The 21942-nt window shown below is 36.5% G+C and overlaps 1 protein-coding gene across 4 annotated transcripts in view; it reads right to left on the minus strand.

The window, feature by feature from the left end:
* Positions 1-19992, minus strand: part of LOC587976 (AP-1 complex subunit gamma-1) — a 36987-nt gene extending 16995 nt beyond the window's left edge. For 2 of the 4 annotated variants that reach the window (XM_030976016.1, XM_030976013.1), the window contains exons 1-9: positions 19869-19992; positions 15715-15806; positions 9478-9687; positions 6295-6419; positions 5287-5428; positions 4674-4770; positions 3946-4022; positions 2807-2854; positions 55-150 (exon numbers count right to left, since the gene is read on the minus strand). In XM_030976016.1, coding sequence (XP_030831876.1) covers positions 55-150; positions 2807-2854; positions 3946-4022; positions 4674-4770; positions 5287-5428; positions 6295-6419; positions 9478-9687; positions 15715-15744 — 825 coding nt within the window. In that variant the 5' untranslated portion in view covers positions 15745-15806; positions 19869-19992. The remainder of the gene's footprint in view (positions 1-54; positions 151-2806; positions 2855-3945; positions 4023-4673; positions 4771-5286; positions 5429-6294; positions 6420-9477; positions 9688-15714; positions 15807-19868) is intronic. The other 2 variants (XM_030976017.1, XM_030976014.1) reach the window with 1 other exon arrangement.
* Between the last annotated feature and the right edge of the window lie 1950 nt (positions 19993-21942).

Here is a 21942-nt window from a genome sequence, read left to right on the forward strand (position 1 = left end):
CCCCCTCCCTTTTGGGATTACGCCTTGTACCATAAAGAATGACCACTGACTGACCTGAAGGAATGGATCACTAACTCCAGAGACATCGTGTTCAGGTGAGTAGCCAGACATGACCAGGTTCTTGAGTATCCGGACAAGGTTTGGCACCAGCTGTAGACAAAATGGATGGACAACGGTCAAGAATGATAGATAAAACAATCTCTTTTAAAATTACTCCTGTCAAACACAAACATTCATGTAATTCAGCATTCATTTTCAATCTTCTACATCAAATCTTACTTCAGTCACTGATTTATTTAAATTCTTTTTGGAAACTGTCTCTGTGACATTTTTCTATAAAAACCACTAAAAAAAAAAACTTTCCCATGGACTTTGTTCTTCATCAAGACCTATTCTGATGCAAACATTAGTAAAGATCATTTCTTTCTCAAGACTGCTTTTTCTCGTTTCATTTACGATGCCTTAAAACAGATTTGTTTACTACACAAGCCTACAGGGGATGTACATGTAATTTAAAGGAAGAAGAGGGATCTGTGTTATTATGGAATTTTCTTCTCGATTTTGTTTGATGCAGAGGAGGAAATTTGTGGAGCCTAAGGTCTAAGGTAAGAAAATAATGAATTCAATGTAATCTCCCCGATGTATTTTCTCAGATCAAGAACAATTTGCAAATATCCATCAGTTCTTTGCGTCTCACACGATGTAAAAACAAAACCAGGTTTTTCCAAGTGCTCTGATATTGTGAAATTTGCAGCAATGGTTGCTTTTACACACAAGCTTCATGTACCCTTCACCATGGGCATGTGACATAATGGCTATAAACAATATACAAGCATGCAAAATCTTTTGTAGGGAAAAATTATCTGTATGAAACGCCAACACTGATATTTCCAAAAGCAGGAGTGCATGATGTTCTTTCACAGTCATTTTTTTTTTTTTTTAATTGTGCATAAAGAATTGTGCTTGCCTAATTAATGTATGGAACATTAATTGTATCACCAATTTATGATTTAAAAAAAAATATATATATATATAATGTGGTTAGATGCGCTTGAGTGGATATTTCAAATAAAATTAACAGTCTGGGCCAATAAATCATCTGTAACCATATTTTGTTCAACAGGATTATTTGAATGAAAACTTTGATACGTTAATTAAAAATGCAACCTCTAGAATCCCAGAGCGAGGCTTGATCAGAAAACTGACCAAAAAAAAGTATTTTAAAATCCAGATAATTTTTTGATGGTCCGGAAGCAGGCATCATGCATAAATAAAATTCAACACTGGAAAATCAAAATGATGCTCAATATCAAATTACACAATGCATTCAAACAGAAACGTAGATAATTTTGGAGAAATCCCTCTATATGTACAATATACCTTGATAATTAAAAAAGATATCAAGGGCTTTATGAAAATTGACCACTAATTTTCCATCTTCATGCTGAAATAGAAATCCCAAAACACAACCAGGACCGAATATCTCTTAGAATACAATGTTCACAAAACAAAGGCCTACAGGCTACTTATATGACATATACAAGTAATGACAAAAAAACAGTTTTATCGTTGCATTCAAGATCACAAATAACGGATAACGCAGGCATACATGTACATGTCACAACTTAGTGAAAATAATTCTGTAATGTCAAATAATGTAGCAAGCAAATTTGATCAATCAGCACTCTCCACATGGAAAAACTCCAACTTTGCACACAAATAACAGGAAAAAATAAGAGATTAAAGAGGGGGCTAAAAACCACCTCCCTCTTACAGTACAGGGGTTGTAAGTAGAGAATGCTTGGCTATCAATTTGCATTTATAAATAGTTTTAATTTTCTCAGTATTATAACATTATTTTTTCATTATGGAGAACTCTGTACTTGTGAAAGCATAAAAATCACTAAAAGTAAAGAAGAAGGGGGGGGGGGGCATATTCACACAACATTGTACATAATTGACAACAGATGAGTCTACATGTATAACGTACCTCCAACTGTATTAGGCAGACAAGTAATTTTGAAACAAAACATAGAAATAAACAAGTTTCACCAAAAAGGACTAGTAAATGATTTAAGGAAAATTTGTATAAATATATCATCTTAAGAATGACATAAAAACAAATTAGTTACATGAAGAAACTAACATTCCCAAAGTATTCTCTAAGAATTTTTGCTGTGCTTGAGAGACAGAAATGGTCAAAAATCTTGTATGCTGGATTACATTCTTGATTTTTTCCCCAATAGAATGTATGGAAGATTTTAAAAATTGAATAAAACTTTCCACAATTTGCAGACAAAGAGTCTGATCATACTTCTTGTCCGAACTCGAAAATGGTCACCCATACATGTATGTACCGGGCACCTGTTAGTCACTGATTAACATGAAATGAACCCCAACCCCCCCCCCCCCCCCCCAACCCCGTGAAAAGCAATGCCTTCATAAAACATGTTGACATTTTTGAACATTTGAAAGACACATCACATGCTTCAGGTATGAGCTGAATCTTTTCACCATTAAACCCATAACATGGCAAGAAATAGTCATCAAAGTCAATAAGAAAAGAGTTAAGATTTATCAACAGAACCCACAGCAACTTGTTAAATTTAGATACATGTATGTGTCATAAGCATACTCCACATAACCTGAAAAAGCTGCTACATGAATATGAATATATATATCTAATGATTCCACATGAAGATATACCATACCATTGATTAGCTATGTTAAATCTACACTACAAGGGGTGACAGCTAGAGGGCGCTATGACTATTAAATAAATCCTCTCCTCTTTATCAAGTCTTACCCCAATTTGTCTTCTATGCGTATAGCTGAGAGACATATCAAATTTCATCTGCATGCAAGTAGACAACCCAGAGATATGATCAAGAACAGTATTCAAGCATTTGTTAGTCCTACACTGTTGCCAGTTAATCATATCCCAGTTTTATTTTATTTTAGTAGGTCGTGGTTTTAATCCTTAATCTGTAGCTAGTAAAACTCGTTACTTTTTGCTAGGATCTATGGAACTAAAAAATACAATTATCCAAACTAATCAAATTAACTTAATGCTTTCAAGGCACTTAATAAAAACCTTAAAAGTACTATGTGGGAGATAAAAACTGAAGAACTTAACTTGTTATCACCTGACGAAGATGTATGCAGAAAAACATGAATTATTTATATTCCTTGTAAAGTATGCCAACTATCAGCACACAGCCTTTAATACAGAAGTTATCTAGAGTAACCACACTGCATTTCCTAATAACTGTCGCATTTAAAATTACTTAGCCTACATGTACCCCTTTGAAATCTATATGCCTCCAAGCAGGATGGAAAAAAAAGAAAAAAAAGAAAAAAAAAGAAAAAAAAGAAAAAAAAAGAAAAAAACATTTCATGGCCCTTGGCAAGTATAGAGTTGCACGTATCAGTCATGAATGCAAGCACTTTGGAAATTGCTTTCCGTCCCATTCACCCACTCAGTTGGGCAAGCAAGACCATTATGGAAACGATGGATGGACATTTCCTTGTACTGGTGACAGTGAGAACTCGGCCAAATTATGGGTGAAGATGTAATCAAACACGTCAATACAGAAAAAATATGATTTAAGGTTTAATCATAACAAAGAAAGCTGTTTGAATCAATAAATTATCAAAATATCAAATCAATAAATTGTCAAAATATCAAATCATTAAATTTTTGAAAATAAATTTTGAAATATTTCATCTGTAACCAAAAAATACTTCTCATCAACGAAACATTTTGAAGATCCACTTCGACCTGAAGGGGAAAATAGTCACAGCAAATTCTAAATATGATGCACACCAAAAATTCCAGTTATAAGAAAACAGCACTGCAAAATGATCCGTGCAGTGCTTCACTGCAATGGTCTTATTGAAGGAGGGCAAGGTGGAATGAATATGGAAAGGCCAATGTTTACCAACCTTTTTGAAGTGAACAAGTGTATCGTGACTCTTCTCACACATCTCTGTGATCAGTACTACAGCTGTAAGTTGCACACCTAAGAAACAAAGCAAAGAGATGAGAAAGATTAGATTGTATTACACCAAGTTTCAAGGTTGACTGGATCTTTTTTTTAAATTCTAAACAATTCTGCATCATTTTGTTTTCACCAGATGTAATATCACAGGTCATCACTTTTAAGGTCGTTTAGGATTATGTATGATTAGAATTCCGTATTTCTCAAAACATGCAGCATCTATAAAACCTTTCAGTTTCCCAATATAGTGTACAGACATATTTCAAGAGAACCTACAAACATCTAGCGAGAGAATCTAAAAATAGCATTCTGTTTACATATTTCACTTTTGTTCAGCATATAGAAAGAGTAAAAAACTTTGTTATCATTTCTACATCAATATTTGGCAGTACTCTATACTATTTACATGTAGGCATCACAAGTATTTCCAATTGAGCATAAATTGCTACTCTGGGCAATAAATTTGTTTTTTCCTGTTCAATTTTCAAATGAATTACTTGATTTCAATGTACCAGGGCCAGAGCAATTTCCTCATGATGCACCAAGTTAGATTACCAGAATAAATTCCCCTTCATTGTTTTCTACAGATTTTTAAGGCTAATTAAAATCCTGAAGCTATAATGTCCACTTTCAGTCTGACAAGAAGAGTTTACATTTGTACATGTATCTTACCATGATTTTTGTCATTTAGTAGAGAGCGAACAGAAGGGATAAACATCTCCATCAGTTCTGGGACCTTGCGAACGATTCTTACGGCACATAGCACAGCCTGTATCAAAAGAGAACATAAATAATGAAAGATGTATTTAATAAAATGTTTGAGCAACAACAGAACTATGATTGTTAGCTTCTATATAAGCAATCTAAACTATGTGGGTCGTCATTTTGTACATTTGCAATTTTTTTAAAGAGTAGGTTAGTAGTTCCATGGTAAAACGCCGTGCTCTTGTTTCATGGAATTACATGTAGTTCTTACAGTAAAATGAATGAATGTTAATGACACTTAAGAAAGCACAAAGTAATATCAAAATTAAACAAACAAACTAAACGAATGTTCATCTACAATTATAACAAATTGTAATCTTTCCACGGAAACCTAGTCAATACATCCCTACAATCTTGTGTAACAGAGTATTTAGATAATAATAATGACTTCAAAATTTCAAAGTAAACTGTACTGCCATGGAAAACAGTTGTTGATTTGTAGGTACACCATGCTTAAATCAATTAAGTTTGGAATTCAAACAGTTTAATCACACTCTATTTAATTAAGAGAAAAAATTACCTTCTTTCTGATATAAGCATTTGAAGTTTTGATCATCTTCTCGACCTCCCCAGCTAAATCTCGGCTCATCTCTGGCGAGCAGATACTGCCTAGACAGCTCAGTGAGAGACCTACAATGTATTGTGTGTTATGACCCATATCACTGTAGAGGAGAAAACATACAAATATAGTCAGAACTGCTTTAGCATTCACATCTACATAACAACCACCTGTCTGTCTATAAAGACATTTTTCTAAGTTCCCAGTGAGCAATGTTTCTCAAGCAAATGTGTACAAAGGAGCCTGTATGTGAAGATACAGTAACCTACCAATGAACTTTCAGTCCACTTGAAGGGGTCTGTATCTAGTTTCATTGTACTTGCATAGCAGGGCTCAACATTGACAAAGGGGTGAGGGTAAATGACCCTCTTAAGTTCAGAACGGCCCCTACTTTTCAAATAATTAGTCAATAAAAATCTAATCCGAAATGGCAACTCGGTTTGTTTAAAGGCCCACTGAACTACTTGTAGCTACTTGCTCCCTCTATATAGAAAACAATGCCTAATCAGTGAATATTGGTCCCCCATGATCCTTTTTTTCTTGTTAATTGAGAGCTGAGTTGATGAGATAGCCACCCGTCAGTGACCTTCCTGGGTGGTCTACTCCCTCCTAGCTAAACTAGAACAGACAGCCTTTAAGTATCAAAATTTAGGCAATCCAGTAGCAATTTTTTTGTGTGTGTGTTTTTTTTTCTCAAGCTCACAAGCCCCTTTGCCTGGCAAGTCTTATCACACAACAACTTCCTTGAAGCATAAATTTACATGTATTTAATTGATATGAAAAATGTTTTGTCGATTTTTATGTTTCATATTTTGTCAGTTAATAATAAATATAATAAACTAAAAACTTTCATTTAAACTTGTCGAACTAAAAAAATCAAACAAAATTTGACATTGATAAGATATATACCAAAATAGCAAGAGATTTTGAGAGATATACGAACAAGGAAAGAGTCCTACCGCTACTTACTTTTTCATTGAATTTGTCATGAGTAAGTGAACATCATGTCGTTCATCTAGAAGTAACATTGCTCCTAAATAACCTATTCTCTTGTCTGCATATCTTGGGGATGCTATCAATTTCAAACATTCCAGCTGTAAAAGAAAGAGAGAATAGTAATCATAACATCAAGCACTGTTACTTTACTTCATTTTTATTATCATAACTGTTTAAGCAACAAAAGAAAAAAATCCAAGGCATTTCTGATGAATAAATGAATAAATTTGACAATAGATAATTAGATACATACAAATATGGAATTTAAAAGAGAAGAGTTCTTTATCGGTATCAAAAAGCAATATCTAATAGTGCACACTACTACTATAACTTTTGTTTTAAAATGAATTAACGTAAAGCGTGCAGAGTGAATTAATTACTGACATTAAAAGTTCTTCGCCAAAAGAAGACTAAGTGTGAATGATTAATCAATGTACAGAAAGGGCAGTTTACACATGAATAGCAATTTATGTCAGACACATACATGTACATGGATATCAACACATTGAACATACACAATGAATAACTGTCACACTGTACACATGGTCATCGAGCTGAAGTTCTGATGATAATGAGATCTCACAAAATGTAAATTCCATTGATTTTCAAACAGTTGGAAGAAACTGAATTCCATTTTTTAAGAAATATAATTTATTTTGTTTCTCTTAGTTAATAAAACACTTAATTCCAAGGGCCCCTCTTTAAAATCGTAGAGGTGTCGTGGACGAGTGGATATGTCACCGGACTGTGGATCACAAGGTTCGCGGTTCAAGTCCCACCGCGGCACTAATGTCCTTTGGCAAGACATTGATCTACATTTGCCACTCTCCACCCAGGTGTTAAATGGGTACCCGGTAGGATGCGAAAGCTAATGTGGTTAGATTAGCAAGTGTGCGCTTGTAAAAAAGACGCCTGGCTGGAATGCTCCCCAGGGAGTGGAGAATGTGCATACATTGTGTGCGGGTAAGCCTGAATCCTATGACCGGGGTAATAATATATACATCTGTAAAGCGCTTTGAGAGGGCCTCCGGTCCTGAAAAGCGCTATATAAGAACTAGCTATTATTATTATTATTAAAATCAATTCTTTACAAGGTCTACTGCTTTTTTCCTTTTTCTTTAATACAAGCAGTAGGAAAGAACTCAATAAATGTGCACATACTAAATTATGGAAGAGACACAACATTTAAAGCGACTCATACTGTAGTTCACAGCACTCTACTCTACAACAGACACAATGCTGAAATTTATGCAAACTCTTGAGCGTTTGTCTCGAGCAAACTTCCTCCAACGATGCACATACTGGAGAGGGGCTCTACAAAATGCAATTACACACTTCCAAGGGTCATTGTGCGATCTCTGTATGCAATGCTGGTAGGGGTACATGTATTAGGTATGCCGACTCATGCACATACAGGAAATTGAATATGTGGGGACAGCTTGATGGTATTCAATACCAGCGTCCATGTTCAAATGTACATTGTGTCAAGTATCAATTCAAGCTCTTCTCTGTAGAGAGTATTGTCTGTTTATTCATATTTCCTTGCTAATTATTAGTGTTCAAATTAATTCAGATTGTTTGTTTTTTGGTTTTCAAGTTACTTAATTTATTTCTTTTAAGTACTATCATTTTGGGGTTATTCCCCCCCTCCCAAAAAAAAAATTCTCTCACAAGGACACAAAAAGAAAATAGCAATTGGCGTGTTATGAACAATAATACATAGTTAATCAATATCACTGCATACATGCCAACATTTGAAAATCAGAAATCTGTACACTATGTGCGCAAAGCGCACATCACGAGCGCGAAGTCCTTTTAGCCGGGGTCCAGGGCCCGCTTTAGGGCCCTGGAAGCTCTGGGTTTCCAGATGCTCTCTGGTGCAATCTGAGCCTATTTTAGGGACCATTTCCCCTAAAATTCAACCCAAGTTTATGGGTAATTTTTTGTCATAGTGTCTACTACTAGGTCTAGGCAAATTCATGCAAAAAAATATATTCAAGAAATTGACTTGAAAACACATCATCAGACAATTAGTCTGAACCGAGTCAGGAGCAAATTTGAAGAAATTATATTTTTAAATGTTGTAAAACCAAAGATATAAGAAGAAAACTGACCAAGTATCTGTACTAAAAATCGTACATTCGACAGCTGAAAATGACGCGCACGGTTGTGGTACGTGCGTTCTCGAATCCAAAATCGTATCTCACACACACACTCTCGCCATACCGCGAATGGTCCGTCGTGGGGAGCTAGCCGCCCGAGTTTGCCAGCGATACCAACGCACCCTCGGAGCTCCGCAGCACAATTTTAGCGGAACTCGAAAGGTTCGAGGTGGGAAGGTGGCGGGCTAGCTTTTTGCCATCGTTCCTTGTATTCCTGTTTGTACTTCTGAATTCGTCTTGCTGCTGTTCCGCTCATTTTGACAGATTTTCTTCCGAGACAAATCACAAATCACAAAGTATACGGTACCTCGAAACACGTACTTCGCATGGGGACCCTATGCATACGGTGCGCTAGCCGCGATAGCCAATGCATGCATGCTGCGCTGATATGCGTGCAAACGTATAGAAATTATACTTACGAGATTTGCCAGCGCAAGTATTTACGTACGGAAATGTTACGTACGGAAACACATATCAGAGTGCACGTGGCGCGCAGCAACACGCTGCCACTGTACGTACATATCAGTGCACGCTGCACGCACCTTGCGCAATGCAATCCGTTCAGCACTCGATCGGATCAATACTATGTATGGAAAGCCAAATTCCCCAAAATCGGAACGTTCCGTTTTTTAGGGCTATAAAAACTTCAAAAACGGAACAGTTCCGTTAAAATCGGAACGGTTGGCATGTCTGTCACTGTACACCTTTTTGTTTGGCTACATCAAATTCAAAGTCCTGGTGTCCATTTTAAAACTCATTTTCAAGATTCAACTAATAAATTTGAATATGCCATGCAAACATGTGATGTATATTTGCTTAAATACTGTGGGAAGGGTGAAATTATTAAATACCATGGAGAAGGAAACAAGGAGAGAAATTATCTTTGATTTAATCACTTTTACTCATCTACTACTAAATGAAAAGATGTGACAATCTACATTATAACACAAATAAAAGTTTTTGCTGATAAAAAGAGTTCAAACCGATCTCTTACCTGACCAAAATGAGCTGGATAACCCAGCATGTGAATATAGAGGACCTTGGCCACATTGCGACACCTGTAAGTATTGTCCTCGTCTCGGAACATTGCCCTGATCTGGGCAAGTTCTTTCTGGACAAGCGCCCTCTCGTCCGCTGCCGTCCGGACCGCCCGGATGTTACGGATCAAGTCCTTGAGCCGGATTGGGGCCGGCATCTTGGACAGCTGAAGGGAAGGGAAGAAAAAAGATTGGTCATGAGAGAGAGCTTTGAATCTATTGACCAGTTCAAAAAACTTTGGAAGCCCCACCTTTTTCTGCTGGAGAACAAAATAATTATTCTGTTTTATGTACTAATGTAAAGCGCTTTGAGCATGTTTATGTAAAGGCGTTATATAAATATCAATATGTAGTATCGTATTGACTCAACTGGTCTTCTTGAAGTGATAAATGTTGCTTACAGTAAGTGGCCAAACACTTGTCACTGCAAGGAAAAGGCACTTTAGAAATGGATTTAAATGGATTTCGATGAAAAAAGGAGCAATGTGATGCATGAAGTAATATGAACTTGGGGCATTTGATTCTGATATGATTTGATTTTTTGTTATTGCTACATGTTGCATGTATTTCTGTTAATTCTCTGACATTAACTTCAATTAACATGGAATATTACATGTACTGATGACTATGCATGTAGTTTGTATACATGTATATACCGTATGTGAACTTTTGAGCAGCCTGCAGTGAATACTCCATTAACTCCCCATAGCCAGTCCGCCCTTAAGAAAAGATGTACAGAGTACATGTACACTGTATGTACATGTACATGTGCTCAGTATTATTAAACCAAACAAACAAAACAAACTACCAATATATCTAGGAATAATAATACAGTAGTTCCTCACAAAAATGACTGATAAAATGTATTTTGATTGGTTTGCACCTAAATGAATTATTTTTTTGGTTTGGGCAGTTTGGTCAGTGAACTGAAATTTAGTTGGGGAATATTTTTGTGACTGGTCCATTCAATGCAGCGCAGCCTATAGGGGCCACTCCGCCATTGAAATTGAATCATTTTAAATATAACTGCAATGTCGTACATACTTGCAAACATTTGAATATAAGAATACATGGCCTTACCATGGCCATGTATGCAGCGGCAGTGCAACTGTCAATATGTGGTAAATCTTTACAAAAAAGCAATACAAATTTTGATGCTCGATCGTGCAGCTTTTCAATGCACGCAATAAAAATTCTCAAATCGTGGCACATGATAAAACAAGCTAAATTCGGCTTTAAATTTAAAACAAGGGAAACGCTCTCGGCGGTCTCGCCTGCATAACGCAATTCAATATGATAAACCAGAACGTCAATGACGTAGCGCTCATCCGCATCTCACAACAACAAATATCGTAAATTTTAGGTGGTACACTTTTGAACTGGTCAAAAAATAGAAATTTGATGCCCTGGAAGGGACATAATTTCATTTCATTTGCATAAAGTACCATAAATAATCAATAGCGCAAAATCTCACAATTCTGTGTAGAAGTTTATTGTTCCAAATTTAGCTCTACCAGATAAGGCAAAATCGGTCAAGAAATGAGGGAAAAGAAGCAATTTTTGTTATTTTTGGAATAAATTTGCATAAATTACCATAATTAATTAATGGAGAACAATTTCAAAATTCTGTGTAGAAGTTTAGTGTACCAAAGTTAGCTCTACGATATAAAGCAAACCAAATCAAAATCGGTCGAGAAATGAAGGAGAAGAAGCCTTTTTTGTGATTTCGAATAAATTTGCATAAACTAGCATAGCATAGATAATGAATTTCACGATTCTGTGTAGAAATTTTAAATCCCCTCCTAGCCCTATCATATGAAACAATCAGAATCAAAATCGGTTGAAAAATAACGAAGAAGAAGCATTTTGAAAATCTTAATGTTGATGCCACAACAAAGTCTAAGTTTGTTGACCTTAAATGGCCTTTGACCTTAACTTAGTGACCTGAAATTCTACTCACAGGATCGGGGAGACTCGATAACCCTATAGTCCAAGTTTCATTGATCAAGAACTTATACTTTCAAAATTATATCAAAAATTCAAAAACTTAACCTTAGGTTAAGTTTTCGATGATGATGCTACAACATAGTCCAAGTCTGTTGACCTGAAATGACCTTTGACCTTGACTTTGTGATCTGAAATTCCACTCACATGATTGGGGATACTTGATTACCCTATAGTCAAAGTTTCATTGACTAAGAACTTATACTTTAAAAATTATACCAAAAATTCAAAAACTTAACCTTAGGTTAAGTTTTTGATGTTGACGCCGTCGCCGTCGCCGTCGCCGTCGCCGTCGCCGTCGCCGCCGCCGTCACCGGAAAAGCGGCGCCTATGTCTCGCTTTTTGCTACGCAGGCGAGACAAAAAAAACTATTAAAACAAAATAAAAAATAAAATAAAATTTTGAAAATCAGAATATTCCGAACAAAATCAGAACATAAGGGTTGGCAGGTATGTACATTAAATGTAGCATTCATTACATGTTCAATCTAGTAATTCACCAAATATTTGTGTTACAGTACTTTTTACATGTCATTGTCATTTATTGCAATGTTCATGTACAAATACAAAAATGTACAATCAATAATAATCCTTGTATTGAATTCAAGAAAACCCCACTGAATAAAAAATGAAAAAAGGGAAAAATCATCAAAATATGCACTAATATTGTACAAACCTGGTTCAGCCTACAAAATAACCTACCGGTACACACACACAAACAAGAGCGTTCACACAAAATGTACATAACATGTGTACAATGTGTGAAATATACATGAACATGTGTGCACACAAACACACACCCACAATCCAATATAACCAGGATGGCACACAAGCTTGCATCTGGTTCAAAGGCTTAATCTCTCTGCATAAATTGGTAATTACTATACAATTCAGATTGATTAGAAATTCTCTTTCTCATTCAGCACTGATAGGACAGCATTTAAGCATTGCCACATCAAAGCAAAACATCAACACTGTGCATCTAAACAAGGTCAAATTAAAGGAGGACTCCAGCCCTGGAGAAGAAAAAAAAGGAGTTCGTAAATTAATTTCTCTAGCCTTTAATTCATATGCATGTCTCTAAATGAAAGATACTTATCTATAATATACAGTCAGGTAGTATAGTAACATGCATATATATATAATTTTTTTAATGCTTTTATCATTACATTGGTTAATAGCATATTGTAGGGAAGTCATTTCACATACATGGATGGACATTTCTTTTAAACTGTTGTTTTTCTGTCGATTAACTGATAACTATTTTGAATAACCACAAACGTAACTGTTACTAATTCACCTTCTAAAACCTTATATTGAGTTTTCAATTTAGGTTTTTCAATGTGTGTGACTATCAGCTACAGGTGAACTAGGGGGTAAGGGTCTTCTAAGACATACCCCTAAAAACACAATAATAATAATTTATTTAATTTTTTTATGATGATAAAATAAAATGAAAATAAATTCATGAATTCATTATTTATTGTCATGATTAAATGATTTGGAATCTTTTGAAATAAAATTAATTCACGCATATTTTAAGACTATCATTATAAGAGCAGGGACTCCGGGGAGTTCCACTTATTATTTTACCAATTAAGAGAGGGGAGTTACAGCCACTTTAAGACAAAATGAATTTGTTAAACATTTTTTTTTCCAGAATTATATTTTACTTATTGAAATTAAGGAAGTACATGTACATACATGTACATGTACCATGTATTGTTACTGTTTATAAAAAAAATACAAATTCTGAAAAGAAATAAAGAGTTGCCATGGCTTAATCAATTTTCAATTCTCAAGATTTAGCAGTAGTTTTCGGCAAAGCGACCATGGTTTTTGGCCATAAGTAAAAAGTCAATGGGCAGTGTGTTTGCGGGCACCACAATAAAAAAAAACAGCGGCCAGAGCCAGCATTGGACACTCCAGTTCCCGCATGAAATCTGGCTGAATTCTACTCTACCTCCATGATTTGAGAAAATGACATCGCAATACTATCGCATCTGCGTCTTACACACAGGTGACTGCAATGTGACACTTTTCATTTTGTTTATTTCCATTTCCAACAAAAAATAAATTAAATACATGGGTTTGCATTGTACCATCATTGGTCCACAGTGTACAACAGGCATATAAAAACAGGTTGGTCATGAAGAGGACTGATGAAAAGCTGGGCTTGTAAGATTGCAGCCCCCTATAACTTATAGTTGCAAAAAAGCATATCAATAATAAGGGAAGGCACAAATACATAAACCGGTCCAAGCTTGTGACTTACAGGTGTAGATACAGATTTTTTTTTTCTTCAATACAGCACCGTTTTTTAAACCATGTTGCTTTAGTCTTACGGACACACTCAAGAGATGGGCATTTGCAAATTTTAGGAGCGGGCCCACTGTTTAGATCGCTGAAATGTGACATTTATTAATACTTTTTATCCATTGCCTCTGCTGTTCATGTGTGACTTTAGAAAGTACATGTACTGCGTGATATGATAATGTGCATTTATAGATGATTTGCAATGTATACGGTGGACCAGCCGTAAACTCACCCAGCTGAAACTCCCAACTTTACTTGATCTAGAATTTCACAAATTTATCTGCTGCATATTAAAAAAATATAAAGCATTTGGAGAAAATATTTTGATTGTGTATTTTAATTAAGTACTTTAAATATTAATATAAACAGATAATATTTCAACTGTTCTTGAAGTGCAATAACATTCTGATAAATAATGGTACTAAAATACAAGGAAATAACCATAACATGCCATCCTAAAAGAAACTGATTTATGAAGGGTTTTAGTAATTTTATCAAAAGAAACATAATTGGACCAAAGTCTTAGAGCAAACAAGTACATGTATGTGTCAATATTTTTGTCCTTTGCAATCCAAACAAAGATTTATATTTGACCCTTTCCACTGCATAGATTATTTCATTAATAACCAATTTTTTTTTTTTCATAAATATTTTTTCTCTCCATATTTTTCCCTCCACTTGGATTTTATTGATTTTCATTTGCGACAAATAAACAAATATTCAAGGTAATTTACATTTATAACATAAATAAAATTGACTACTCAAGAAACAAGTATTTGTTGAACTGTTGAGATAACAGAAAACTAACAAATTTCCAATAATTTATTTCTGATATTCATGGAAGAAAAAAACTAGATGGACCTTCGACCGCGCGCAATCGAAAATGATGCCTCCGCCATGGAGCAATTTTACAAACCAAAACAGAAGCGAGCTATTTTTGCATACATAATGAGCCCTGTGACCTCTGACCTCGTTACCCTCAAATTTAATCAGTTCATTGGCTCTGCAAGATACATACATGGCTCAAGTTTGGCGGGAATCCATCAATGGGTTTTTGAGATAATGCGATCACAAGCAATTTTTGCATACATAACGAGTCCTGTGACCTTTGACCTTGGATCTCGCGACCCCAAAATCTAATCAGTTCATTGGCTCTGCAAGATACATACATGACCCAAGTTAGGCGGGAATCCATCAATTGGTTCTTGCGATCACGAGAACGGGACGTACGTACGGACAACCCGAAAACATAATGCCTCCGGCTACTTTGTAGCGGAGGCATAAAAAGGGAAAAACAATACAAAACTGAAAAGACACATATTATTGTTTATTTATTAGGCTTTACAATTACATCGTTGTGACCACTGCTAATGATTCTGAAAATTGGCAACACCTAAAAGATGATGCACAGTAATCCAGTTCGGAGCTGCAGTGTACATGTATAATATAGTATGTGCGTGACCTAACCAAGATCGACTGTACCAAATTGTGAAGACAACCGAGTTCAGGCTCCCCGTCACTACCAATGACACCCAATCACCCGCCCCAGGCCCCGCCCCAGGCCCCACCTCAGGCCACACACCCTCTCACCAGCACAATAGTGACTGCTACATCAGACAAGCTCCACCACTGCACCGATAAAAGACAGCATGGCACAACCACCCCAAAACATGCGGCCTAGCGCCCCTAGCCATGACAAGGAGCCTAAAAACTTGCCAAGGTTTTATAAATATGACACAGTTTCGCTTAGTGCTAGAAAACTTGTTTTCACTCTGCACTGAATACAGCATCGTACAAATTCATACATGAACATGTGCACTGTGCCATGTAGGAAAGAATAATCATTCTTAGCAATGCATTTGACAAAATACTAACCTTTTCTTCAATGGCTTGCAGAACAGACATTGTGTATTATCAGATTGGTTAATCTCCAGAATTTCAAACACTGATGACAGTTTGCCCCTATCCTGCAACGAAAATAAAAATTGAAAGTAATTGAAAGTATTAGCATTGAGGTGAAATAAGGTTGCATCCTTTTCCTATCTATAGGCTATATGTACCTGTAAATGAACATCTGAATTTTTAACAAATGATAATTAATTAGCTACTGGAAGACAATTTCTAGAAACTATTATATGACTTCTGAGAAAATCAGGTTAACCATCCATGTTTTACCACTTGGAAGCCATCAAACTGTCGTCCCAATCAGGTCATATCCATGTCTTTACATTTATGAATGTCAAAGCTGAGCTGCATGGTAAACATTAAATCAAAGCCTGCGTTGTGTGTTAACGTGCCCCTTCCCTTGTTCATAGAGGCAGGCTATGTTAAGTGGAAAACATCCTGTCCCTCGGATAGGACGTTAAATGGAGGCCCCGTGTAGAGGAGAGTCATTATCTTTGCACGTTATGAATAAGGCTGTTCATAGACGTGTAATGAGGTACTCGAATACACTCCCAGGCATACAGGCGAATACTTCAATATTCGGATGCCATGTTTTTTTTTTGAAGTTTTTTTTTGGTTTTGTTGTTGCCACCACCATACCACGGGAGAAGTATCCCAAGTTCGTCTCCGAAAACTCTAGCAATTTTACTTCGAGTTGCAGTTGAAGGCGCAGATTTAATAATAATAATAATAGTAAACGATGCTGTTTTATATAACCAAAGAGGACAGAATAATCCATTTTCCTCCGAGTCCAAACAGAAATCCGGACATTTGGTCACAGTTTCTGAGTGGTGAGTTGACAGTGATTGAGCTGGGAAACATTTTTACCCGCGGTACCAGTGCGGCGCTACCTCCTGGGCACGGTTGAGCGTGGGTCTGGACAGTGCCAGGCGCTGGCAAAAAAAAAGGCCGAGTATTGCACTTTACACAGGCTTGCATCAAAAACTGCTGGTAATTTTCAAGTTTCCAATGTGTACAGGTTTGTATCAGTGTCAGTTCCATGTTCCATATCCAGGGGGAGTGGCACTTTTGAAAGACAAAATTAAATTTGAGGTTTTTGCCGATCTCAATCAGCATGAAAAAGACAGTACCTGTGTGAATAAGTTTATTTTCTGTATGGTATTTTTCTTTTTTAAAAACATTTTCCATTGTTATTTCTATTTTTCGGGAGAGGGAGGGAGGGGGTCCAGCGATTATTAGACCTCAAGAGAAAGGATATGAACAGATGCATTCTGCCTTTGAATTCATATCTGATTTTCCTGATGCTTTCTTTTACCGTTTAGATATATGAAAAACAAACATGAGGTAACAAGGTAACCTCCGCGATTACCTAGTGTCGTCCTTTGTCCACTGCAGATCTAAACGCTCGCATCACGAAGGACAAAGCAAGAACACAAGGTAAAATTCACTCTAGCGGTCTAGCACGACAAGGCACAACCTCAGGAGGCAACCAGTGTGATCCGTTGAGCATAGATCTAAACGCTTGCGGGATAGAAACCGGCGCGCCCTTGCTCCACATACGTGATCGGCCGTGAAGATGGATGTAAACAATAAGGTCTATTTGGCGAACATGTATAGACAATAACAACTTGTTTTACCTCTATGTAGATTTTGCAATAACATTGAAATAAAAACATTCACACAAAACCTTGATTTAAAATTTGTCTGATGAATGTTTTGGGTTTTTAAAATAATATATTCCATGTAGACATTGTCAATGAGCGGCGCTGCCTGACGAATGTTTCTCTTTTTAAATAGTTTGTACAGCTGTAGCGATAGCGCAAGATTTTTCACTGTGGACACTTTACCATAACAACTAACCTCGAAATTACAGCAGACGTGCATTGTAATTTAAACGGCCCTCTGCTTGTTACCTCGTATTTGAGAAGGAATGTCACCCTGCATTTACCTCAGACAGTCGCCTGGTGTTCAAGTTCAAGTTCAAGTTTTATTTATCTTTCTTTCATAACACTGGGTGATATACATAGATCTAGATCTTCTTCTTCTTCCATTGGAGTACATCCCTCTTTACAGAGTTTTGTCGTATTATACTGGGGTGTGCATGTGGACCATTACACCGGGGATTCCCCTACTCTTATACGAATAGTGCAGTGGGTTCTTAACGTGCAAAGGTAGTGACTCTCCTCTACACAGGGCCTCCATTTAACGTCCTATCCGAGGGATGGAGTGTTTTCCACTTAACATAGCCTGCATCTACAAATAGGGTGTCTGAACGATTTTTCAATTTTCAATTTGGGATCGTTTTTCACCATTTTTGTTTGATATTTGAATAAAAAATGTTATCAGAATAATACATTTCAAATTTCAAGTCTCACCGATGTTTCTATCAAAAGTTACAGCCCCTCCAAAACGCTGGTATATTCATATCATTTTGGTCAAAATTGACGAAAAAGACGTCCACGCAGAGTGATGTTGTTTTGCTAAATTCAGACAAACAGCTGTATCGCGCGATATGCAAGCGTATGCATATAGTACGCATGTTGCTAAGCCAATGCGCGACTTGCAGCTTGAGCCACGCTGTCACCGCGATATGTGCCATTGACTAGTATGGTTGGCAATTCGCGCCGTAGAACCCGGAAGTGAATACACGTTGTAGTCAAAGGCAATATCGCGGAGACAACGCACGTTGTCTCCGCGATATTGCCATTGACTATAACGTGTATTCACTTCCGGGTTTATCGAGGGAATTGCCAACCATAATTTCAGTCACTATAATGTGTAATTGAATTTGGGGTTTCGTTCGTGCGCGGAGATGTTACGCGATGTAACCATGGTTTGGACTGAACGGAGCGCACGCCCCCTAATTAGCTGATCCACCAAATAGCGAGAAGGGTATTTTTAAACTGTTATCAGTTGTGATCCCTGGGGGCTAGCGAAAATATAATCACATAGAATTGTTCCTTAGGACTGGGACTACTTATCGATCGGGGCGTCATATCTCAAAAGTGACAAACCTCAGAGTTAGCCAGGACACAATGTTTAAATTGCTGTTTTGACCAAGATATTTTTAGAATTTCGGGGGCTACGCCCCTTTGGAAATATTGGAATTCACCTGCTCTTTCATATGACACCTCATTTATTGATTATCACCTTCAGGATCACAACAGATAAAGGTTTGAATCTCGATTTGAAAAAAAAAAATTGACTTTTTTTGCATGGTCGCGCAATGCACGTAGACTGCATAGGGATGCGTGTAATCTCTGTGGGAAGAATTTTAGCACACAACATCGGGTGCGCGATCAGACACCCTACTACAAAACAAGTTAACACACAACGCAGGCTTCAGTCATCCGCCTTGGTGGTGGGATTCGAACTCGAGATATCCGGTTTGACAGGCAGACGCTTTACCGACTGAGCCAACTCACCTCCTTCTCATAAAAACAGGGTCTAAGAATTATATGGCTTGGTCTCATTTCTCAAAACTTTCGGTCTATGACTAGTACGAGTACGATTGTACGAACATATCAGACTCAGAGTCAGACGCGAAGCTCAATTATCAACTGAAATAAGAAAATTGGATATGACAATTGATACTGATGTCGACATCACGACTTAAGACAGTGTTAATCGATACGATAGATACATAGGTCTAGTCTTGTGCCTTGCCCTTCGCACCTTGGCCTTGCAATCTTTTGCATAAAATAAATTCAAAATGTAAAAAAAACTGATCACTTCATTCAAATTTCAGACATTTATGACACAGCAGCATTGTTACTTCATTACCGTTTAAAGAGTAACAAATGATCTTTCAAGGTTTTTAAATGGTTTTTATTACTAATTTACATGAGTGACAGTCTGACAGTGAGAGTCGGCTGAAAAACTCAGAGGGCCCTTTCCAGCACACACACCCATTAATCAACCAGTCAACACGGAACCTCTAGGGGAGGGAGCGGGCGTTCACTATCCGCAGGTCGCCGCACATACACACAATGCATTTACATTTACCTCGGTAATTGAGGTTGTTATTTAATTTTCAACGTTATAAAATCAGCTAATCTAATTCAAGGAGTCTCTTTACCTAGAGTCACATCTCAAATATACATAGAGACCACTGAAATGCCTACCTTTCCTCAAGAAAATAATGATTTATGATTTTTGCCGGTCCGGTATCTCTATTTTCCTGGCATTATTACACACCGTCGCGTGTGTATTTTGCCAATATGGTGGACATTGAACCGAATCGCTGAAACTGCAAAGAATGTTCATCCGCTGATCATTAATGTCAAAGATAATTAGGATTTCATCTAATTTTTCCAGTTGAAAAATACAAAAGAGGAAATTAAAATAACATTGAAGCCGATTTCGATGGGACATTAGTGAAATGCATAACATTTGAGAACTATTCTATCATGCGGACGTACACAGAAAGTCCACAAGTGGATAAATTCGTGGCAGGAGTGACGTCACTGCGAGCTATCCGCGCGCCCTCTTGTACCCTCCCACTTTGCTATTTGCAGTTGTCTGCTCTTATCTTGGGTTAATAATAACATAAATTATGAAATATCTACACGTCTCTGTTCAAAATAACGATCACATCATTAAATATCATACTATTATCTTAAGAATTTTTCATCATACACTATAAATTGTATAGTGTATACTCTAGTCCTTAGCTCATGTTTATTGTGTTTTAGAAATATATATATTGTGTCCCAGTATTATACTTTGTTTTATATATCTTTTTGTATTGTATTGTAAATATGTTGTGTTCTCTTACCACTGAAGGGGATCGATAGAGTCAAATAAAATCTAAATAAAATCTAAATCTAATCAAAGTCGATGAATAAATATATTCAGAGTATCAAACTATCATGATTTATGATCGCGATCGAGCAATTCACAAACCTTATAAATTAAGCTTTATAAAACAAAATATATATGTATATCGATCCAATGGTGAAATATATTACTAATTGAGTAATAGTACGCAAAGGATTTATCGTACAGGACGTGGACTTCGGAGATTGAATATGTGGATGCCTAGATACTACCAGGGATCAATTATATACCTCCTAGCTGCCAAGTTTTTGGTGTATAGTCTTTGTGAAGTATATAGCTGCTTTAGCTACATTTTGATAAAACACGTGTTATTAGTAATGATTCACACAAAAATACAACACCTTAAAGAATATCCTACCACATTTCTTTTAATGGTTAATAGAAACAAATGCACTGTTTAAAACTTCAAACATATCGTTTAAGTTTGTTTGATTTGTAAAAAATATGGTCTGCACATACAGACTATACACACCGATAACCTCAGGCGCAGGACGGGCGCAAGCCTGGGGAACTCCCTAGCCTAGATGACCCTATACGCGCAACTATTCTGTTTTTATTCAGATTTCTCAGGTTTATCTGAATGTATAGGCCTTTGATATGTAAGGTTATTATTAAATACATGATTGACTATACGAAGTGATATAGATTCTAGGGCTGAGCCTACCAGAGTCTTAAACTCTAATTTTTTTACAGAAAAAAATGGCTTTGTATTATATATTTATAATATATATCGACAATTACAGTATATCTAAAAGATCTATTAGTCAGTTATTGCTACGATTCCCAAATGGAGACTTGGAATTTAATCTCGGGCCGGGACCTACGGACTGATCGGACATCAACCCGAGACCGAACATAATTATAGACTAGTCTTACTAGATACACTGGTCAACAAACGGTACGGTGTAGGTCCCAAAGTGGCTAGCTCAACCTTTTAATCATTATACAAATTAAGTACTCAAAATAATGGTGGGAAGATGAGTAGTGGGAGCGAAATATTTTGCCCTCATGGCTTGAAACACTAAAAATATGCATATGAGAATAATGAGAGTTCATATGAAATCAGAGTTATGTCATATATCATGTCATAATATGATAATCTAGCTCAAAATGAATGTATAAGAATGCCAGTTCGCAAGTGCTCCGATCCAAAACGTAACGGATTTTTATGACTCATCTTTTTATTAATTAATTGAAAATCCTTGAATAATGTGTCTTAAATGACATCCGAGTCTGTCACATTATGACACAATTAAAGTGAATGTTTGCCATCAGTCAAATTTGCAGTGCTCCCAAGTCCCAACACTTTTAATTAGAGGATAAACATACAGCATAAGGACTGCAAAAACCTGAGCAGTA

This window comes from Strongylocentrotus purpuratus, unplaced genomic scaffold (genome assembly GCF_000002235.5).
Source record: "Strongylocentrotus purpuratus isolate Spur 01 unplaced genomic scaffold, Spur_5.0 spur5_scaffold_8, whole genome shotgun sequence".
NCBI lineage: Eukaryota > Metazoa > Echinodermata > Echinoidea > Camarodonta > Strongylocentrotidae > Strongylocentrotus > Strongylocentrotus purpuratus.